This window comes from Cyprinus carpio, chromosome A7 (genome assembly GCF_018340385.1).
Source record: "Cyprinus carpio isolate SPL01 chromosome A7, ASM1834038v1, whole genome shotgun sequence".
Taxonomy (NCBI): domain Eukaryota; kingdom Metazoa; phylum Chordata; class Actinopteri; order Cypriniformes; family Cyprinidae; genus Cyprinus; species Cyprinus carpio.
The window spans coordinates 28,352,250-28,371,642 of record NC_056578.1 but is presented as its reverse complement, the minus strand read 5'-3'; the positions used below and the strand labels follow the sequence as shown (position 1 = coordinate 28,371,642).

The 19,393-nt window shown below is 38.1% G+C and overlaps 1 protein-coding gene across 8 annotated transcripts in view; it reads left to right on the top strand.

Moving 5' to 3' along the window:
* LOC109101252 (serine/threonine-protein kinase BRSK2-like) overlaps positions 1 to 17,960 on the top strand; it is a 129,585-nt gene extending 111,625 nt beyond the window's left edge. For 4 of the 8 annotated variants that reach the window (XM_042760665.1, XM_042760663.1, XM_042760662.1 and 1 more), the window contains 6 exons: positions 1,626 to 2,283; positions 3,105 to 3,153; positions 4,899 to 5,022; positions 8,113 to 8,293; positions 8,986 to 9,075; positions 15,204 to 15,686. In XM_042760665.1, coding sequence (XP_042616599.1) covers positions 1,626 to 2,283; positions 3,105 to 3,153; positions 4,899 to 5,022; positions 8,113 to 8,293; positions 8,986 to 9,075; positions 15,204 to 15,403 — 1,302 coding nt within the window. In that variant the 3' untranslated portion in view covers positions 15,404 to 15,686. The other 4 variants (XM_042760668.1, XM_042760667.1, XM_042760666.1 and 1 more) reach the window with 2 other exon arrangements.
* Positions 17,961 to 19,393: the final 1,433 nt, after the last annotated feature.

The window sequence follows — 19,393 nt, the reverse complement described above, 5'->3', positions numbered from 1 at the left end:
TTAAAGTGCAACACTAAATTGTATAAAATATGTAACGAGAGGACCCTGCTCTGTCATTCTGTCCAACAAGGGAGTCCTAGAAGACCACTGACATAATGCAATGTGCAAGATTATTTCTCGGAAATGTTCGTGATGATGGAGCATTAATGATAATTATGTATATTGTTAGCTTTGTTAAACAAAACAGCTAATTTCATATCGCCTATAAGCTGAAATACTGCGCAACATTGCTTTCTGCCCCTACTGATCCACTGCTTCTAGCCCAGTCAGTCTACCATGCTTGGCATAATTGCTGCTAATCTGTGCCCTATTCACAGGCTTGTTGCCTTGAAATATTTGAAGCCCAAGTCACTAATGGCTTTTTAAAATCCCTTGAAAATGCCTAGTTCCTTACTAACAGTGAAGCCTCTGAATGTAGCCAGCTTTTACAGTTGATTTGTTTAAAGAGGCTAACCGATTACAAATCCACTACTAAGACCTCCCAATAGGCAGTTCTTGAGTTACATCAAGGAATTCCCTACAGGATTCATCCCAAAGTCAATTCTGAATCCGACCTGATCAACTATTCTGCAGTTTGAAATGTTCTACAGTTGGAGAATGTCTGCAGTGTCCCCCTCTCACTGATGAAAATGGCTCACGTAGAGAACAGGCATGGTGGAAGTCATTTGAATTAGTCTGTGAAGAACTGCTTGCTACAGCTCATCTGAGATTAGTTTTACTGCTCAGACACAGACTTAAAGGTTTGTCATGGAAGAATCTTCCCTGCAGTATGAAAGAGCTTTAAAAATCCATTTTATTGCATTTGTGTTATTCTTTATGCCGTGCTATGGTTGCGGCTTGTACAGTTAACACTCCATTGTATTTCTTTGATGTTTTACAATATGCTTGATGAGCTTTCACTTCACACACTCCAGTTTTAGTGGCCTGTATTAAATCAGTCCCGTTTCTGACCCAATTATTATTATTATTATTATTAGCGTCATCTGTCAAACAGCATCCTCATATCATACCTCCAACAGCAGCATTGTACTCTATGCTCTGTTCAGTGGTCAACTGCTCTTATTTTCACTAGCCATTTTTATAATGTGGCGCTATTGTCTTGAAAAACTCATTAATTGAGGCAGTATATATATATATCTGTGACTTGTATCATATGTCATTTCTACCTAATTTATGATGATTATTTCAATTGATATGAGGCATTCTGACAATAGCGTCCTTTAATGCAAAGCTCACGTGGCTTGCACAGATTTCCTGCTTGCTTAGTCAGTGCTGTCAACACCTCTTTTAAGTTCATCCCTACAACAACCCAGAGCTTTTTTGTTGCCAATTTCTGTTGCTGATTTTAATTTGTTTTGGGAACACTGATTTGGGAACATTTTATTTCCACTGTCTTGTTGCCTCTTTGCTGGTTGTGCTAATGGCATGTTTTTTTTCTTTCTTTCTTTCTGCATTTCCTCCCTCACTTCTCATCACCGGTGGCTTGTTCACCATCTTTTCATGTTTGGTGTCGGTGTGTGTGTGCGTCTGCGCCGTAATGAATGTTGACTACGGGGCTGTGTGTTGTGTGTATGGGCTGCGTTGGCTCTTTTTATGCTGCTGGCTCTGTGCATGCGCTCTTACAGCCCATGCGGCGGTTCGCCGTTCCACCACAATCCGCAGAACTCACACAGTCGCCCAACCACAGCCCCACTCACGCGCCTGTGTCCCGGATAAATGGCACAGGCCCCCACTCCCCCAAAACCTTTCAACCAAAGACAGTTGCCCATCAACCCAACAACAAAACCCAGACCCTTCCAGCCAAGCCCAAAGTTGCAGACAAGCCCCTGCAGGCCACCAGGTCCAACCCACTCCCTAACTCGACGGCCGTGCCATCTACGGCCAAGTCAGAACCTTCTATGCCCTGCCAACCCCTGCTCCCGCCAATGCCCGGCAGCCCGAAAGTGCGCCGGCCACCGCTCACGGTGCCGCCCAAGCTCTCTGTTCCCCTTTCCCCCCTTTCACCCATCCGGCTTCACCACCTTCACCCGCTGGCCGGGACTGATCACAACGGCAAATCTATCCCCACCATACAGGTCACGCCCCACCCCTCCCCCAGGGGCAGCCCATTGCCAACTCCGAAAGGAACGCCGGTGCACACACCTAAGGAGAGCCCAGCAGGAACCCCTAGCCCTACGCCACCCCCCAGCCCCTCTATTGGAGGCATGCCGTGGAGAACACGCCTCAACTCCATTAAGAACAGCTTCCTTGGCTCACCACGCTTCCACCGCAGGAAACTACAAGGTACCAGCAGTGCTAGATACATAAAAAACAGTTTTTAACCATTAACATCAACTTTTTGATGGGATTGTAGATGAAAAATGGCAATTTTGACTAAATCGGGCACATTTACATTGACGTGCTGTTTATTAATGTGTAATGTCTCTGATTAAATAAACTAGGGAATAACTTATTAAAACAAAAAATCTTGGTTAGTTTAAACATGACGACATATTAATAAAATTATACAATATATCTCTTTTTTTTTTTTAAATGACAATTTTAAATTAAAACTAAAATGAATTATTGTAAATTATGCAAGTGAATTTATTACATTATAATGTACAGTAAGAAAAATAGATATTCATTTTGAGATTTGCAAAAGACCACATTTAAAATAAAACACCATAGCCATAGCCAATAATATTAAACACCATAGCCATGGCCTATGTGCATATATAGTAAAAAGCATCTAGGTGAAGGAACAATGCTTGTTAATCCTTTTTTATTGTGGTTTTCGGGTTAACATTCCCCTCTTAGCTAGGGATATTCTCAAGGACTGATTTTACAGATCACTGGGTAATAAACTCTAAATGCTACTAAATGCTACTCTATTATCAGCTATATCTTCTGATATATCTAGTAATGATAATGAAAACTGCACAAGCATCTACCCTCACCTCCAGCTGTTCCTTGGTTAAATTACTCTTAATCTCTGCAGGTTTGGAGTAATTAGCTGTGGTTAATCTGCACTCCCCTCCTCAGGTTGTGAATGTCTAATCTCTCAGGATATAGAATATATGATGCAAATTCCACTGAGGCTTGTTCGCTTTGTCTCTTTTCAGTTCCCACACAAGAGGAAATGTCCAACCTAACACCAGACTCTTCCCCTGAGTGAGTATTAGCTATTTTCTAAAACAATCAAGTAAAATATGCAGTTTTATTAAATCACAGAGTGTGAAAGAAACTCATTGAATAATACTCAGTTATAATTGAATTAAAATATATGTTAGTTCAATCAAGCTGTTGAGAGTTAAATCACCAACACTCAATTAAAGCTTGCTTAATTAAGACACTTAACTTTTGCTTTTTATACTTCCTTTTTCTCCAAATGTTATTATGAGTTGAAACGAGCTCTGAAAACTCTGCTGCTAAAGTTAATGTGGTGGTCCAAACACTGTTCCTGGCCCCATTAGCCTAGTTTGTTGCTGAAGACTTTATCAGGGAATAGCTCATCATGAATAATTCAGAGTTTTATTTCCACTTAGCTTCACAGGCCCGCAAAGCAGCACCATGGTGGAAACTTGTTTTCCTCTTATTTTTCTGTTGTTTTTTTAAGTTCTTGGTGAGAGAGTGTCAGAACATGTTGGGCTGGCTGAAAGATGGCCTTGATAGTCACTGACTGTGGTAAAATCCCTGTGATTTCAAGCAGGGTTGAGAAATGAGCCATATGCCAACATTCAAATCTCCATACAGGCTTTTGTCATGAAATGTTTTAGAAACTTTTGAACTTTTCAGTACTTCTCAGTTGTCAGCAGATGGTGTATTTTGTCAAACCCATCATGCTAATCTAGTTTACCAATATCTCTGTATTAATTTTAAATGTGATGTGTTCATTAAAAGAAAAAAAAATGAAAAGAATAATAACATTTATTTTATTGAAATCGTTGTTTTTTAGGTTTGAATGGTGCTGCACAGAATTTGGTCATATATAAGTTTTAAACTGTTTGACAGCCCATGTAATGTCACTTTTTTATTTTATTTCAAGTCATACATGTTTTCATTTCTTGCTGTCTCCAAGAGACATACTGACTGACGGACAGCTTACTGTCAGCCAAGCTCTCTAGGAATGTCTGAAATATTCCTAAAAAATGCTTTATTTACTTTAGCCAGGAACTGTCAGGGGGCTTCCAATGTTAGGGTTTTTGTGAACCAACAACCAAAATTCATCTGCCAACTGTTCTTCTATACTGGTGAAGCTTTGCCTTTTTACTTTTATCCAGCAAGGACGCGTTACATTGATCAAAAGTGACAGTATATACATTTATAAGGTTACAAAATATTTCTATTTCAAATAATTTCTGATATTTTAAACTTTTCATTCAAAATTCTGAAAACTCATGGTTTCCAAAAAAAAAATAATTAAGCAGCCAACCATTTTCACCATTGATAATAATTAGAAATATTTCTTGAGTAGCAAATCAGCATATTATAATGTTTTCTGAAGGATCATGTGACACTGAGTTATGTCTGCTGAAATTTCAGCTATGCCATCACAGGAATAAATTACATTGCCAAATATATTCAATTAGAAAACAGTTATTTTTGTAAAAATATTTCATAATATTACTGTGTTTGCTATATATTTGATCAAATAAGTGTAGCCTTGGTGAGCATAAGACACTTCTTTTAAAAACATTAAAAAAAAAACTTACAGACACCAAACATTTCAACTGTGTAGTGTGTGATGATATGGGATATACAGTATGAAGAGCAGATAATGTGTTCTTGAGAATTATACAGATGTTAATCACACTGAAGAAATGTCAGTTCTCTATTACAGTATGTCTTGTATGTGACTTGAGTGATGTGTGAATGTTTTATGTTGTCTTGTTTACTCATGCTTTTCTTCTTCACAGACTTGCCAAAAAATCTTGGTTTGGAAATTTTATTAACCTCGAAAAGGAGGAGCAGATCTTTGTGGTGATTCGGGACAAGCCTCTGAGCTCCATCAAAGCAGATATTGTGCACGCCTTTCTCTCTGTAAGTCTCCAATGAACGTGTGAATTGTTTCAATATTTACTCACCCTCATGTTATTCCAAAGCTGTTCGACTTTCTTACATTCTTGAGACTTTTTAAGTTTCAAAAATGATGAAAAACACCATAGAAATATCAGAAGTATCAGACTTGTGTGCTATGTTCCAAGTCTTCTAAAGCTAAGCAATTACTCTGTGTGACAATAGACCGGTATTGAAGTTATTCACTGATAATCTTCTGCTCTAGTGGGCTGTCGACCGAATCACTAAGTCTGTCAGCTCAGCTGAGTTGAACAAATCATTCAGACCAGTTTTTTTTTAAACTGTATAAACTGACTGAAAAGATCTGATTCAAAATAGATTCACTGGCCAATCTGATATTGCTTAACTCATGAATACATGAAAGAGAGCTAAGATAAATGTCAAGATTTTCAGTGAATTGCAAGTTTTAGTCTGTTATTCACACGAATCATATGACTTCAGAGAACTTAAAAATGAAGAAAAGTAATACAGACCACTTTTAAGGAGTTTTTTGTCATTTTGGAACTTGATAGGCCAAGGTCTCCTTCATTGTCATTATATTGAAAAGAAGGCCCAGGATGTACTTGAAAATTAACCTTTTGAAGAAAGTAATTTTTTTTTTGTTGTTGAATTTTTTTATTAATCAGAATGACACAAAACTTGGTAAATGTTTTGGCACTTGCTATGTGAACTAAATAAATAAATATATAAAAAAATAAATCATGGACATGATTTGAAAAAGTGAAATGGTCCCTTGTACCCTTTGCAATCACGCAATCAATCAAAAACGACCGCATTTGAAACTAAAGCTCAGTTTTTGAGCTATTAACTTCAAATTTAGAAAACAAGTTGTTTAGAATTATACATGCACACACAGTGCAGTTTTAGAGAAAAACGTAGCTTAAAGGGATAGTTCGGGCAGATATTGATATTGTGTCTTTAATGGATAGTGATATTGTATTTCCAAACCCATGAGACCTCCGTTCATCTTCGGAACACAGTATAAGATATTTTAGATTTAGTCCGAGAGCTTTCTGTCCCTCCATTGAGAATGTACGGTATACTGTCCACGTCCAGAAAGGTAATAAAAACATCTTCAAAGTAGTCCATGTGACATCAGAGGGTCCGTTAGAATTTTTTGAAGCATCGAAAATACATTTTGGTCCAAAAATATCAAAAACTACGACTTTATTCAGCATTGACTTCTCTCCCGGGTCTGTTATGAGCGCGTTCACAACACTGCAGTTTAGTGATATCCGGTTTTAAGCTATGTGTGAAAACAAAGTGTATTTTTATTCTCACCTGCATCTGTTGCTGCATCCCTGCACTGTTTTTTGCTTTGTTTTGTGTCTGTTATGGCATAGAGCACAAAATAGATTGAAATACATCACTGCAGTTTAGTGATATCCGGTTCACGAACGAATCACTCGATGTAACCGGATCTTCTTGAACCAGTTCACCAAATCGAACTGAATCGTTTGAAACGGTTCGCGTCAACAATAAGCATTAATCCACAAATGACTTAAGCTGTTAGCTTTTTTAACATGGCTGACACTCCCTCTGAGTTCAAATAAACCAATATCCAGGAGTAATTCATTTACTCAAACAGTACACTGACTGAACTGCTGTGAAGAGAGAAGTGAAGATGAACACGAGCCGAGCCAGATAACGAACGAAACATTGACTCGTTCTCGAGTCAAGAACCGTTTCTGTCGGACGCGTCCGGTTCGAGAACCGAGGAGCTGATGATACTGCGCATGGGTGATTCAGACTGACACACAGCGCGTCTGAACTGAACTGGTTCTTTTGGTGATTGATTCTGAACTGATTCTGTGCTAATGTTATGAGCGCGGGTAAACCGAAGGCTTGAATCAAGGGCAATCATCGCCAATGAAAAGCACAAAAGAACTGGTGAACCGTTTTCAGCAACCGGTTTATTGAATCAAACTGTCCGAAAGAACCGGTTCGCGGGAAAAGAACAGAACTTCCCATCACTACCGGTGATCCGAAAACCGATGCAAACCGGTTCTTGACTCGAGAACGAGTCAATGTTTCGTTCGTTATCTGGCTCGGCTCGTGTTCATCTTCACTTCTCTCTTCACAGCAGTTCAGTCAGTGTACTGTTTGAGTAAATGAATTACTCCTGGATATTGGTTTATTTGAACTCAGAGGGAGTGTCAGCCATGTTAAAAAAGCTAACCGCTTAAGTCATTTGTGGATTAATGCTTATTGTTGACGCGAACCGTTTCAAACTGTTCAGTTCGATTTGGTGAACTGGTTCAAGAAGATCCGGTTACATCGAGTGATTCGTTCGTGAACCGGATATCACTAAACTGCAGTGATGTATTTCAATCTATTTTGTGCTCTATGCCATAACAGACACAAAACAAAGCAAAACAGTGCAGGGATGCAGCAACAGATGCAGGTGAGAATAAAAATACACTTTGTTTTCACACATAGCTTAAAACCGGATATCACTAAACTGCAGTGTTGTGAACGCGCTCATAACAGACCCGGGAGAGAAGTCAATGCTGAATAAAGTCGTAGTTTTTGATATTTTTGGACCCAAAATGTATTTTCGATGCTTCAAAAAATTCTAACGGACCCTCTGATGTCACATGGACTACTTTGAAGATGTTTTTATTACCTTTCTGGACGTGGACAGTATACCGTACATACATTCTCAATGGAGGGACAGAAAGCTCTCGGACTAAATCTAAAATATCTTATACTGTGTTCCGAAGATGAACGGAGGTCTCACGGGTTTGGAACGACATGAGGGTGAGTCATTAATGACATAATTTTCATTTTTGGGTGAACTATCACTTTAAGCCCAAACCTAAACATGTTCTCTAAAGCTTTTAAGGTTTACTACAGTTTAAGTTGGAAATTTCATTTTCAGGTCTCATGAAATAAAATGTAGTACCACGAAATCCCCTAAAAAATATAAAATATTGAATAAAAACATTATTGAACTAAAATATACTATATTCATTTTATTTAAAAATAAAAATAAAATGTTCATTTTGGGGTGAAGGATTTAAGACATTTAAAACAACTGTGTTTTTGTCTCAGATTCCTAGCCTCAGCCACAGTGTGGTGTCTCAGACGAGTTTCCGGGCAGAATACAAATCCACAGCTGGCCCCACTGTGTTCCAAAAACCAGTGAAGTTCCAGGTGGACATCACCTATACCGAAAGCACGGCTGCCACCAAGGAGAACGGCATCTACTCTGTCACTTTCACACTGCTCTCAGGTAACCATGCCGACAGTGAGAAGCCCATTTTGATGTCATAAACTCGCTGACAGCCAATAGAAATGCAGAGGGGTATGTGTGGGTGATGGAGAGGCTGGTTGATGATGTTGAACTTTGTCCCTCGCAGTGCTGAGAGCATTTTTTTTCTCTCCCTCTCTCTCATTTCGCTAGCAATCCTCTCCTCCATTACACTCCCCCTCTCTTACAAAGATGCTGAAAATAGACAAACTGCTCTAGGGGGTAATGGAAAAAATTTGACTAAAAGAGGCCTTTTTGCCTCCTGGTAATCACTATGCAATTTCAACCTGCTGTGTTTTAAAGGACAATCCAAAAAGATCCTGCGCTGCTGGTGCCGTTACTGCAAACCCTGTCCCTCGCTTTTTATTTTTCGCTCTCTTGGCTACACAAAGGGGATTGAATCTGGTTCTTAAAGTCACGCATTTCAAAGTGCATGCATGTGTGTGTGTGTGTGTGTGTGTGTGCACGTGTCAGAAACTCAGCTGTGGGCCGAATGCACTATAAAAATCAGCCTCCTCCCATTAGACTTTGAGGCTGCCGCTAGGGGGAATAAACCCAGGATGTGTCAGCATAAATGTACATTCATTTCAAAAGACACGCATGTACCCGTTTATATTACGTTGATTGAGAAACAATTAAATGGGTTTCTGTGTGTGTGTGTGTGTCCCTGGCAGGTCCCAGCCGGCGCTTCAAACGTGTGGTGGAGACGATTCAGACTCAGTTGTTAAGTACACATGACCAGCCTGGTGTCCAGCAGCTGTCTGGTGAGTGGCCAGTTACTCCACTGACACACCTCTTTCTCTGTCTCTCTCTTACACAGCATCCTGAACATGCATGGCGCCTAGCCCACCCTTGCAGAGCACTGAAAGCTGCACACACCCATCAAGGTCAAATGAGTCTTTCCAGTGTTTAAAATGGTTGTTAGAGGTGGTTTAAAAGACATTTGCAGGCCGTCAGATTGTTAATACGAAAATAAACTTCTCACAGGGTTAAATACAATGTATCCACTGTTCCATTTATGCCAGATGTGATGTTTGATCTAAAGGTTCTGGAAATACACATTTGACCTTATCAAAGCACATTGCACAGAATTGCATTGCAAGGCACTGGCACACATGCACACACTCTCCTTAGCAGTCACACACACTCACAGAGCATGCTAGAGCACACTCGCGTATATTAACAAGGGTTTATATACATATCCCGGAAGTTTCTTGCAGTTACTTAAACCAAACCTGTGTCCCAAGTAAATAATCTGGCTTCAGACCGTTCATTCTAGAGCAGAAATGTGATGGGCTAGACTGTGGTTCCAGCTGGAGACGATAAAATAAAAAAATAAAACCTTCTCACATGGCTGTTTGTGCCATGGTGAAGAGCCTGTTACAGCACCCTCTGCTGGACAGCCCCAAATTGTTACTGTCCAAATGCAATATTACTGAGTAATACAGAAAAGGGAGTTTGGCATTTATAATACCTTAATATCATTCTGCATTATGTCTACTGTGCACAGTTAGCACATTTTCCATGTGCAGAAAATACCTGGGTGACTGACTCAATATGTCAATGCTCACTGCCCTAAATCCCACAATGCAATGTGTTCCATTTCCAGTGTATTGGAATACACAAAGGAATCTATCTAGTGTATATATTTGATTTATTTGATTAAACTGGCATTGTTGCATGTGTTTTAAAATTGAGTCAAATTATACATGCAAGATGTCCTTCAACTGAATAATTGTCAGAAGCCCATTGCCCAATAATACACTATTTTCTGGTTTTCTGTGAAATCTGTCAGCTCAAATCTGCAGACTGGCTCTAACTTTGAGCAACTAGTTTTGATTTGTCCAAATTAAAAATCAGGGCACAAATATAGGCAAAAGTCATATACTGTATTCAAGCTTTAATGCTTAGTTTCAAATATATCTTTTAAAAATAGTAGGCAGTATACAATGCACTGGTAATGTGCTAGTAGTCATGCATTACTCTTGATACAAAAGGTCAATTTTGACTTTTTTTTTTGTGAGGTACAGTGCAATACCTCATACAGTGTGCTCTGGTTGTATACTGCATTTATATTTTGACAAACCAGTCATCCATGTATTCCATGTTTCATAGAAAATTATTGTACACAGTATAACCTACATTCTGCATACTTCAAAAAATAAATAAATAAATAAATAAAATTCCCTTTTAGTATGACATTTCAAACCACTTTCTCTCAATGCCTCATTCTAAAAATATTAATAAAACAGGATATGTAATTATTCATATTGTGCATTTGGACTTTCTTTAAGAAAAGAGCTGTTATCAGGATTGTGACCCACCACCAGTGTAGCTTTAAAGATGTGCCATCTTCTCACCCTGTCAATCACTCCCTTCCCTTCCCTCGGCTTTGCCCTTTACCCCCTGCTCTCCCACGGCTCTTGGTCATGGCGGCTGTTGAGTGAATGGGCATGAGAGCTTGAGTGTCCTTACTGACCGTGAGCAGACCTGCACAGCAATGAGCACCAGCATGCTTCACTCTCTCAACAGATGTGGCCATGTAATAAACATCTGTTCAAGGAGGTTGAATCACTGAGTTCATGTTGTTACTGTAAAATCAATGGGGTGCATTGAGAATGCCATTTAAGGCTGAATATTTGATTTGATTGGACATGTTACAGTAATATGTCATGTTCCTTTGACAGGAAAGCGTTCAAAGGGTGGTAAGAGGTCTTTTTTAACTCTTATGCCACAGTGTACGTCACTTTATCATACACGCGCAGTCCAATGCGTGGCACTTAAACACCGAGACCCTTTAAAGGGATAGTTCCCCCAAAAATAAAATTTCTGTCACCCTTTACTCACCCTTGTGTCACCTCCTGAAAGGTTTCTCTCCGTCTCTTTTTGGTCTATGCAAACAAAACTTTAATGCATCGAAAAACAGAAGAGGAGACAGGATTTTGTGTCTCTTCAGAAGAGTTGTATTAAACTGCTTGATTCATATGGATTATTTTGACGATCTCTTTTTGTACCTTTGATGCATCAGAGGTTGGTTTGCACAAACTTTCAGTGGAGAAGCAGAAATCTCTTTAAGTTTTCATAAAAATATCTTCATTTGTATTTTGAATGAAAAATCATATGGGTTTGAAATGACATAAGGGTGAGTGATGACAGAAATGTCATTTTTGGATGAACTATCCCTTTAAATTTTAAATATGCAGAGATGTGTGTGTGTGGGAGTGTGTGTGCATGATCTCACTTGATTGGACAATCCATGAAAGTTTAAATTCTCTAGAGTGAAAACACTTCATTCTTCATGTTGTTTTTATCTCCGTATCCAATTCTTGCATCATTTTACTTTGTTTTTGTGGGTCAATTGTTGCATCTGAATCACTTTTGTGAAAGGCCTCATTTATTTAAACATTTAATCTCCAGGGTTTATGAATCTGTTCAACCAGGTTTTTAATTTAAAGGTGATGTCTGGCTTTTATGTCAGCATGTATCTCAGCACCTCCTTTCTCTGAGCATTTCATTGGCATGTTGATCATTTGGGACTTTTACAATAGAAGTAATCATCTGTAGAATCACTGTATAATGAGGGGCAGAATTCTAATGAGACTAGATTTCTTAGCGTGACTTACTTATGTAGGGCCCTATACATACAATATGAGTATTAAAACAAGCATCAGTCTGTGTCAGTATGTGTTTGCTCTTAGATTAATAATGATTTAGAAGAAAAACAGTAATCAATAATAATAATTTGTCATGTAATCTCACTAACATACACAAGATCTGAGCAAAAATACAATAAGCGTTATTGTATAGCTCTGACAGATTATTTGCCGTTTCAGCTGCTTTCTTACTTTATCGAGGTTGTAAGATTCCATAGCTGTGGATCTTAATATTATGTCAGTTCAGATTGGCTTAACCTAGTGGGGTTAAATTCAGAAATAACGTAGCTACAAATTTAATTTTATCGTGTGTGAGACATAAATCCATTGTCTTTAGCCCAGAGCTATTTCACTGGAGCTCAGCACACGTCTCATAAGAGAAAAAATAGCCATGCTGTACTGGTAGTTTTCTGTGTCTGCAATAGTTTACCCAGCATAAATCTAAATGGAGATGAACATTTATAATGGCTCACAGTAGAAATGCTGAACCAGTATCCTGTGTGTCTCAAAGCTGCCACAGCTGTCATGTCTCTTTGAGAGTCTCTTAGGCTGTGGCAAAGCAGCCTGTCTTCTAGGGAAGCAGCAGTTTTGAGCTTTCTGTCATGATGTTGAGAGGAGTCCAGATTGTATTGAGAGACTCAGAGACAAGCTCTGGAACTAAGGCAATCTACTCTAGTGTTCACATAGGCCACGGTCTGCCATGTTACAGCTTGTGCTATCAGGCCGCTGCTGCTCAGTCACTTAAGAAATTGGAAAAAGAGGTGATGGTTTGCAAGCCTGTGTTGGTGTCAAATATGGTGTGTAGTTAATCCTTCTGGGCCAGCTGTCAGGTGTATTCAGAATCTGCAACAATTTGTACCACTAAATTTCAATCCATTTATGAGATTTCATTTTTGGCCTTTGATTTGAATCAGAAATTATGAATTTAGCATGAATATATTTAGCTGTATATATATACCAGGGTGTAAATATATGCACTGACACTGATTTTATATAATTATGATTTATTAGTAAATCATGCAATACATCATGAAATTTGTTCATGATTGCATTAATTTCAACTTTTTTAAGCAACATTTATAGGGTCTAACATATGGCGTAAAATGATTCCTGAACAAATGGCTATTATAAACCAGTTCTTTTAAGTGAGTCAGAAACATACAGCACCACCAGTGTAGTCAGATTCAAACAAATAATTAAACCTGTTCTTTCAGGTGAATGAAAAACGTACAGCTTGTAGTTTGATCCAATGAATGAATGATTTTCTTGAACCAGTTCTTTAAAAGTGAATCATAAACATACAGTGTGACCAGTGTCATCTGATTTATAAATGAATGATTCTTATGAACCTGTTCTTTTTCAAAGGGATAATTCACCCAAAAATGAAAATTCTGTCATTAATTAATCGCTCTCATGTCGTTTCAAACCCGTTAGAGCTTCGTTCTTCTTCGGAACACAAATTAAGATATGTTTTGATAAAAGCCAAGATATAGACAAAGACAGCAGGGGTCCTATCACGGTCATGGCACAGAAACGTAGTAAGAACATCGTTAAAATGGTCAATGTGACATCAGTGGTTCAACCGTAATTTTACAAAATTACGAGAATACATTTGGTGCACAAAGAAAACAAAAATAACAGCTTTATTTAACAATTCTTCTCATGCGAGTTACCATCATCATTACTCATCATTATTGAGAGTAACACGACACATGCGCGTGATGCTGCTGACGCCTTGTTTACAAGCAGAGGAAAGCATGTGCATATGTTGTTACTCTCGATAGAGAGACGGTAGATGGTAAACTCGGGAGAGAATAATTGTTGAATAAAGTTTTTTTTCGCAGAAAAAGTATAATCATAGCTTCGTTAAATTATGTCTGAACCACTGATGTCATATGCACTATATTGTCAATGTTCTTGTTACCTTTCCGGGCCTTGAATGCCATAGTTACCTTGCTGTCTGCGGAGGGTCAGAAAGCTCTCAGATTTCATCAAAAATATCTTAATTTGTGTTCCAAAGTTGAACGAAGGTCTTATGGGTTTGGAACGACATGAGGGTGAGTAATTAATGACAGAATTTTCATTTTTGGGCGAACTATCTCTTTTACTGATTTGAAAACAGTGTAGTCCTTAACAAACGACTATTTTGAACTAGTTCTTTTAAGTGAGTAAAAAGCATGTATTGTGACTAGTTTTGTTAGATTTACAAACTAATGATTCTCATGAACAGATTCTTTTGAGTGAGTCAAAAACAAACAGCACGGCCAGTGTAGTCCAATTTGTGAACAAATGATTCTTATGGACTGGTTCTTTTAAGTTAGTCAAAAAAATACAATCCAGCCAGTAAAGTCCTATGCACAAATGAATGAAGCTTATAAACTGATTCTTTTAAGTGAATCAAAATAATAGAGCATGACCAGAGAAGTCAGATTTGCTAACAAATGTTTCCTCTGAACCAGTTCTTCACAAAAACATACAGCATGAGCAATGTAGTCCAAAAACATGGGGGAATAAAAAGAGTTTGTTCTTAAAATCCAGTTCTTTTAAGGGAGTCAAAAAATACAAGTATAATACACAACAAGTATAGGCTGATTCTATAATTCTATAAAATCCCATGAGTCTGTTTCGGTTCTATTAACTGAATAAAAAGAACACAGCATGACCGGAGTTAGTCCAATTCACATACAATTGTTTCTTAAGAACCAGTTCTTTTAAGTGAATCAATCAGACAGTTTTCATTGTCAGGTGTACCAATGCATTTTTACACCCCTAATGTGTATATATAGCTTAAAGTATTTGCTAAATCCTTCATTCATGTATATATACACAATTTGGGATATATATCCTGAATTTGAGGTATGATGTCTAATTAAGAACAAGTCTTTGACCATCTACCTTGATTTTCTTTGTAATGAATCAGCACTGTCACATATCTTTCCATTCCATCCAGTGATGATCACAGATCAGATGGAGACTGTTCAGCCATAGATACTCAATAAGACCTCTGAACAATAATATAGCTGTACTGTCAAACAGTTTAACATGCCTGCAGATGTGTGCTGTATCCATGTCAGTGTGTTCCGATACATGGCTTATTGTCTCCAGTTAATGCAGTCTCATCCTGCCTCTCATCATCTCACCTTGCCTCGTCTGTGATCCTCATTGTTCATGTATTTGTTCTCTGTCTCTCTCTCTCTTGTTTTCTTGTTCTTCTCCTCTTTTCCCATCTGTGCACCCAGGCAACCCATTGAGTAACTTCTTTGACGTAATTAAACAGCTCTTTTCAGACGAGAAGAACGGGCAGGTGTCCCATCCGCACGGCACGCCCAAGCATGCCAACAGCAAGAGACATGAGCCTGAGCCTAATGACTCCAAATGTCCATCTGGCCAAGACAAAGCCAAGATGGCACCATCAGTTGGGACACAGGAACAACCTTAAAACCAGGAGAAATACTATATACTAGTTTTAAAATAAATAAAATAAAATAAACTAAAAGAATCCAGTCATGATGAAAGGATGTTATTGACTCAAGTTGGTTTTAACCAAGCCTCTACAAAGTTTTATATTATGGATTGAATATTGAAGTACTGTATGTACTGACCCAACACTTCACAAAAGCCGCATACAGAGACACATGCCCAATTTTTTTTTTCTCCAGTGTTGTTTGTTCTTCACGGTGTCTCGTTATGTTCTGTTTTATGATGCCTTTATTTATTTCTGCTACCAGGAATTATCCAGAAAACGTGTTAAAGCCCCAAGTCCTGCTCTTGCACAAGATTCATGTATGGCACATTGATGGAGGGCACATTACACAGGAAGTTCAGTACAAGCAGCTGAGGGAAACTCCTCATTCTGATGCATCTAAGCACCCCAAACACCAACAAGAGCTCCAACCTATTCCTCAACTCCTTCCTTCTGCAGCTACTGTACATACAGCCACACATGTCCGAGGATTTGGAGTGAAGCCTTAAAATAAAGATGTTTATGAATTCTCACTAAGCTAACCCACAATTCAACTTTTTATTTAAACATACTTTTTTTTTTTCCTTGCTCGTCTTCTTTCCTCCCTTCTCTGCTCATGCACACACAAACACACAGACGTACATACCGGACATCGTTACAAACGGAGAATGGAACTCTGGATATCATAACGCACGTGTTTGAGGAGTTGCCCTCGAGGACCGTGGTTGGATTGTATTCTTTTCGATATAGTCTTTCTTTGTGAAATGAAGAATTTAAAACATTTTATGGACTCAGTGTCATTGCTGTACAAGATTTGGAGATCCTATTTGAAAAATGGTGGGGATGAACTTTGGGGTGGGCTGTGGACTGGGACACAGGGGTGGGAGGGGGGCGTCACAGTAAATGATCTATTCTGTTGTACAGACTGAAAATATTTCTTATGTAACAAATGTCTATCAGTGACATTGCTTAGATGAATTGTGTTGCCACTTCCTGTTTTTTCTCATGTAGCGTTCATGAAATGTTAGTTTTGAATGACGATTATGCTTAATGTAATTTCAATTTGTATTTATTTTGTGTTTACTTTTTATTGAGAAACATCTGCAGGATTCAGAGACCTTTTACCCTTTTTTTGTAACTTATTTATGTGTTTTCGTCTTTTTTTAATTTATTCAGTTGGGAATATTTATATATACAAAACTGGGTGGTTGAGATTTTATTGTTTGCATCAGGGTGACTCATCAGATTGTTTGAAGGATCTTGTGTTTTGTGTATAACACTTATCCAATTTTGTGAATGAAGCACTCTTTCTTTCCTGGCTTTGAACAGATTAAAGAGCTTGTAGTATATGTTAAATTATTTACTGATAATTTAAGGCTACGTTAACATGACAACGATGTAGTCAAAAATGGAAAAGTTTTTCTCTTACGTTTTTAAAAAGTTTCACGTATACATGACAACGTTTTCAAAACGATCCACATTTACACATATCTGCAAAAACAGCCAAAAACTATGTATAACGTATGCCAGGCCAGTAGTTGGCGCTGTCACCGTGTAAGTAAACAGTACCTGTAGGGAAGTGACGATTATATGTTGTCTATGATGCGTCTCCTAGTCTCCACTGTTGGTTGTAATATTGGTGAAGTAAATCCATACTTTGCTGAAGAAGGGTTAGCAAACTCTTGAGCAGCAACAACAGTACCATGATTCCCATGTTGGGTGTTTACATGGAAACGATAACGGTGCCGTTTTCAAAAACTTGCACTTTGAAACCTGTTTTCAAAAATATGCGTTTTCAGTCCCCAAAACACCGTTGTCATATAAACGAACAGTAGAAACGCATGAAAAGTTTCCTGTTTTTGGCTGAAAACGTTGTCGCGTAAACGGCCCCTAAGAATGTAGACTAGCCTCTTTGGGGGGGGGGGCGGGGGGGATAATAAAGTATTGATATTTGTCACTCATCTCATTGTGCGTGTAAAACAGGTGGATGAGCTCAAATCACATGTTGTAAATAGATAACTTTGGGCAAACGACTTTCTTAAAACCATCAAGGGGATCCTGCTGCTCCTGACTATCTCTCGTATTGCATGTCCGACATTCAGCTTTAATTTGCATGATGTTGTGGATGTTAAATATCTCCTTCCCTTCACCTTTTTCATCATCAGCTTATTTCCCCGTTATCATGCCTTCATTTTCAGTTGGTCGTTTTTCTCTCATCTCCCTTAACGTGAACGCTGTCTGGCCACATGCTCTGCTGCTGCTCATGCTCATGATGGTGGTCTGGGATTTCTTAACACTTGATCACTTGTGGGAACATACAGCGAGGAGAATAAGCGGAGATGTAATCTAAGCAATACACATTGTTGTCCTTCCTATTTTGTACTTCGGGAGAAAAAAGGAGCGAATCTGGATTGTGATGTATCACAGATTTGATTAATACAGAGCGGGGAAAAATAGAATTGCCGCTAATGTATCCCCTTGTAACTATACTGTGAACAACTTCACTGCAACGGAAATAAATCCATTGACTTTGGGATTGACTTTTTTTTTTTTTTTTTTTTTTGGATGTGTGTTTGCTGTTTTCTCTGAAACGTAGGGTGCGATGGGGCAAGATGACCCCCTATAGCTTTTTTTATTTCTTTACCATAGATGGTACAAAATCTTAAAGGGATACTCCACCCCAAAATGAAAATTTTGTCATTAATCACTAACCACCATGTTGTTCCAAACCCGTAAAAGCTTGGTTCGTCTTCAGAACACAATTTAAGATATTTTGGACGAAAACCTCGAGGTTTGAGACTGTCCCATAGACTGCCAAGTAAATAGCAGTGTCAAGGTCCATAAAAGATATGAAAGTCATCATCAGAATACTCCATCTGCCATCAGACATGCAATCTGGGTTATATGAAGTGACAGGAACAGTTTTTGTAAGTGAAGAAAACAAAAATAATGACTTTATTCTATAATTCCTTTGTCAACAGTCTCCCCTGTGGCTCTCCATATCACCGTATGCTGTGTATGCTTTTCTGTGTCATCTGCACTGCAAGCATGCGCTGTTTCTACGTGTATGTAGCTTTGATTTGAAATAAAACAGTGCATCCTTGTGGCGCGGATTTTGAACAGAGCTTTTACGGGTTTGGAACAACATGGGGGTAAGTGATTGACCCAATTTTTTATTTTGGGGTGGAGTATCCCTTTATAACGTGATGAATGGACTTTTTTTATTTTATTTTATGTATGTATTTTTGTTTTTATTTATTCATCTGAATATCAACTTTTGTAAGATTGTCAGTCTAAACAGTTTTGAGGATAAGTGATCTCTGGATTGTAAATTTTCTCTGGAAAATTTGTGATTTTATGTTAAATATCAAGTTTGTCGCTAATGAGAGATTTATGGATACTTTATTGTTTTTAGATTCGTTGAGGTAAAAAATATTTAAAAGATGAAATTAGACCTTTGGTTTAAGATGGTTGTTGGGGTTATTATTTAATAATTCCACATGTGAGACGTACATTTCTACGGAGCCCCTAAAGGGCCATGGTGGTGGGAAAAAATATTTTTCAAATCATTTGCATTCTCTCGACTACTACATCATAATAGTAAACCTTAGTAACTACAAACTATGGTTTCAAAAACTATGGTTACTATGGTTACCACAGTTTTACTCCAGCATTACTATAATATTACTGTAGTAGATATCAAAACCATGGTTTGGGAAAATAAAACATGATAACTAGAGTTTTACTATAGTAAAACCATGGTTAACTGTATTAAAGCTACAGCGCTTTTCACAAAACATACCATTTCAAAGCAGGTTGACAGAAAATGCATGTTTCAAGGTTACAATCACAAAATATCCTTATAAACATGCAGAGGTGACTATGACTCACTGGGGTGCATCTTCTGGCAACAAACTAATGTCCATAAATTGCAGTAAGATAAAAAAAAAAAAAAAAAAAAAACAG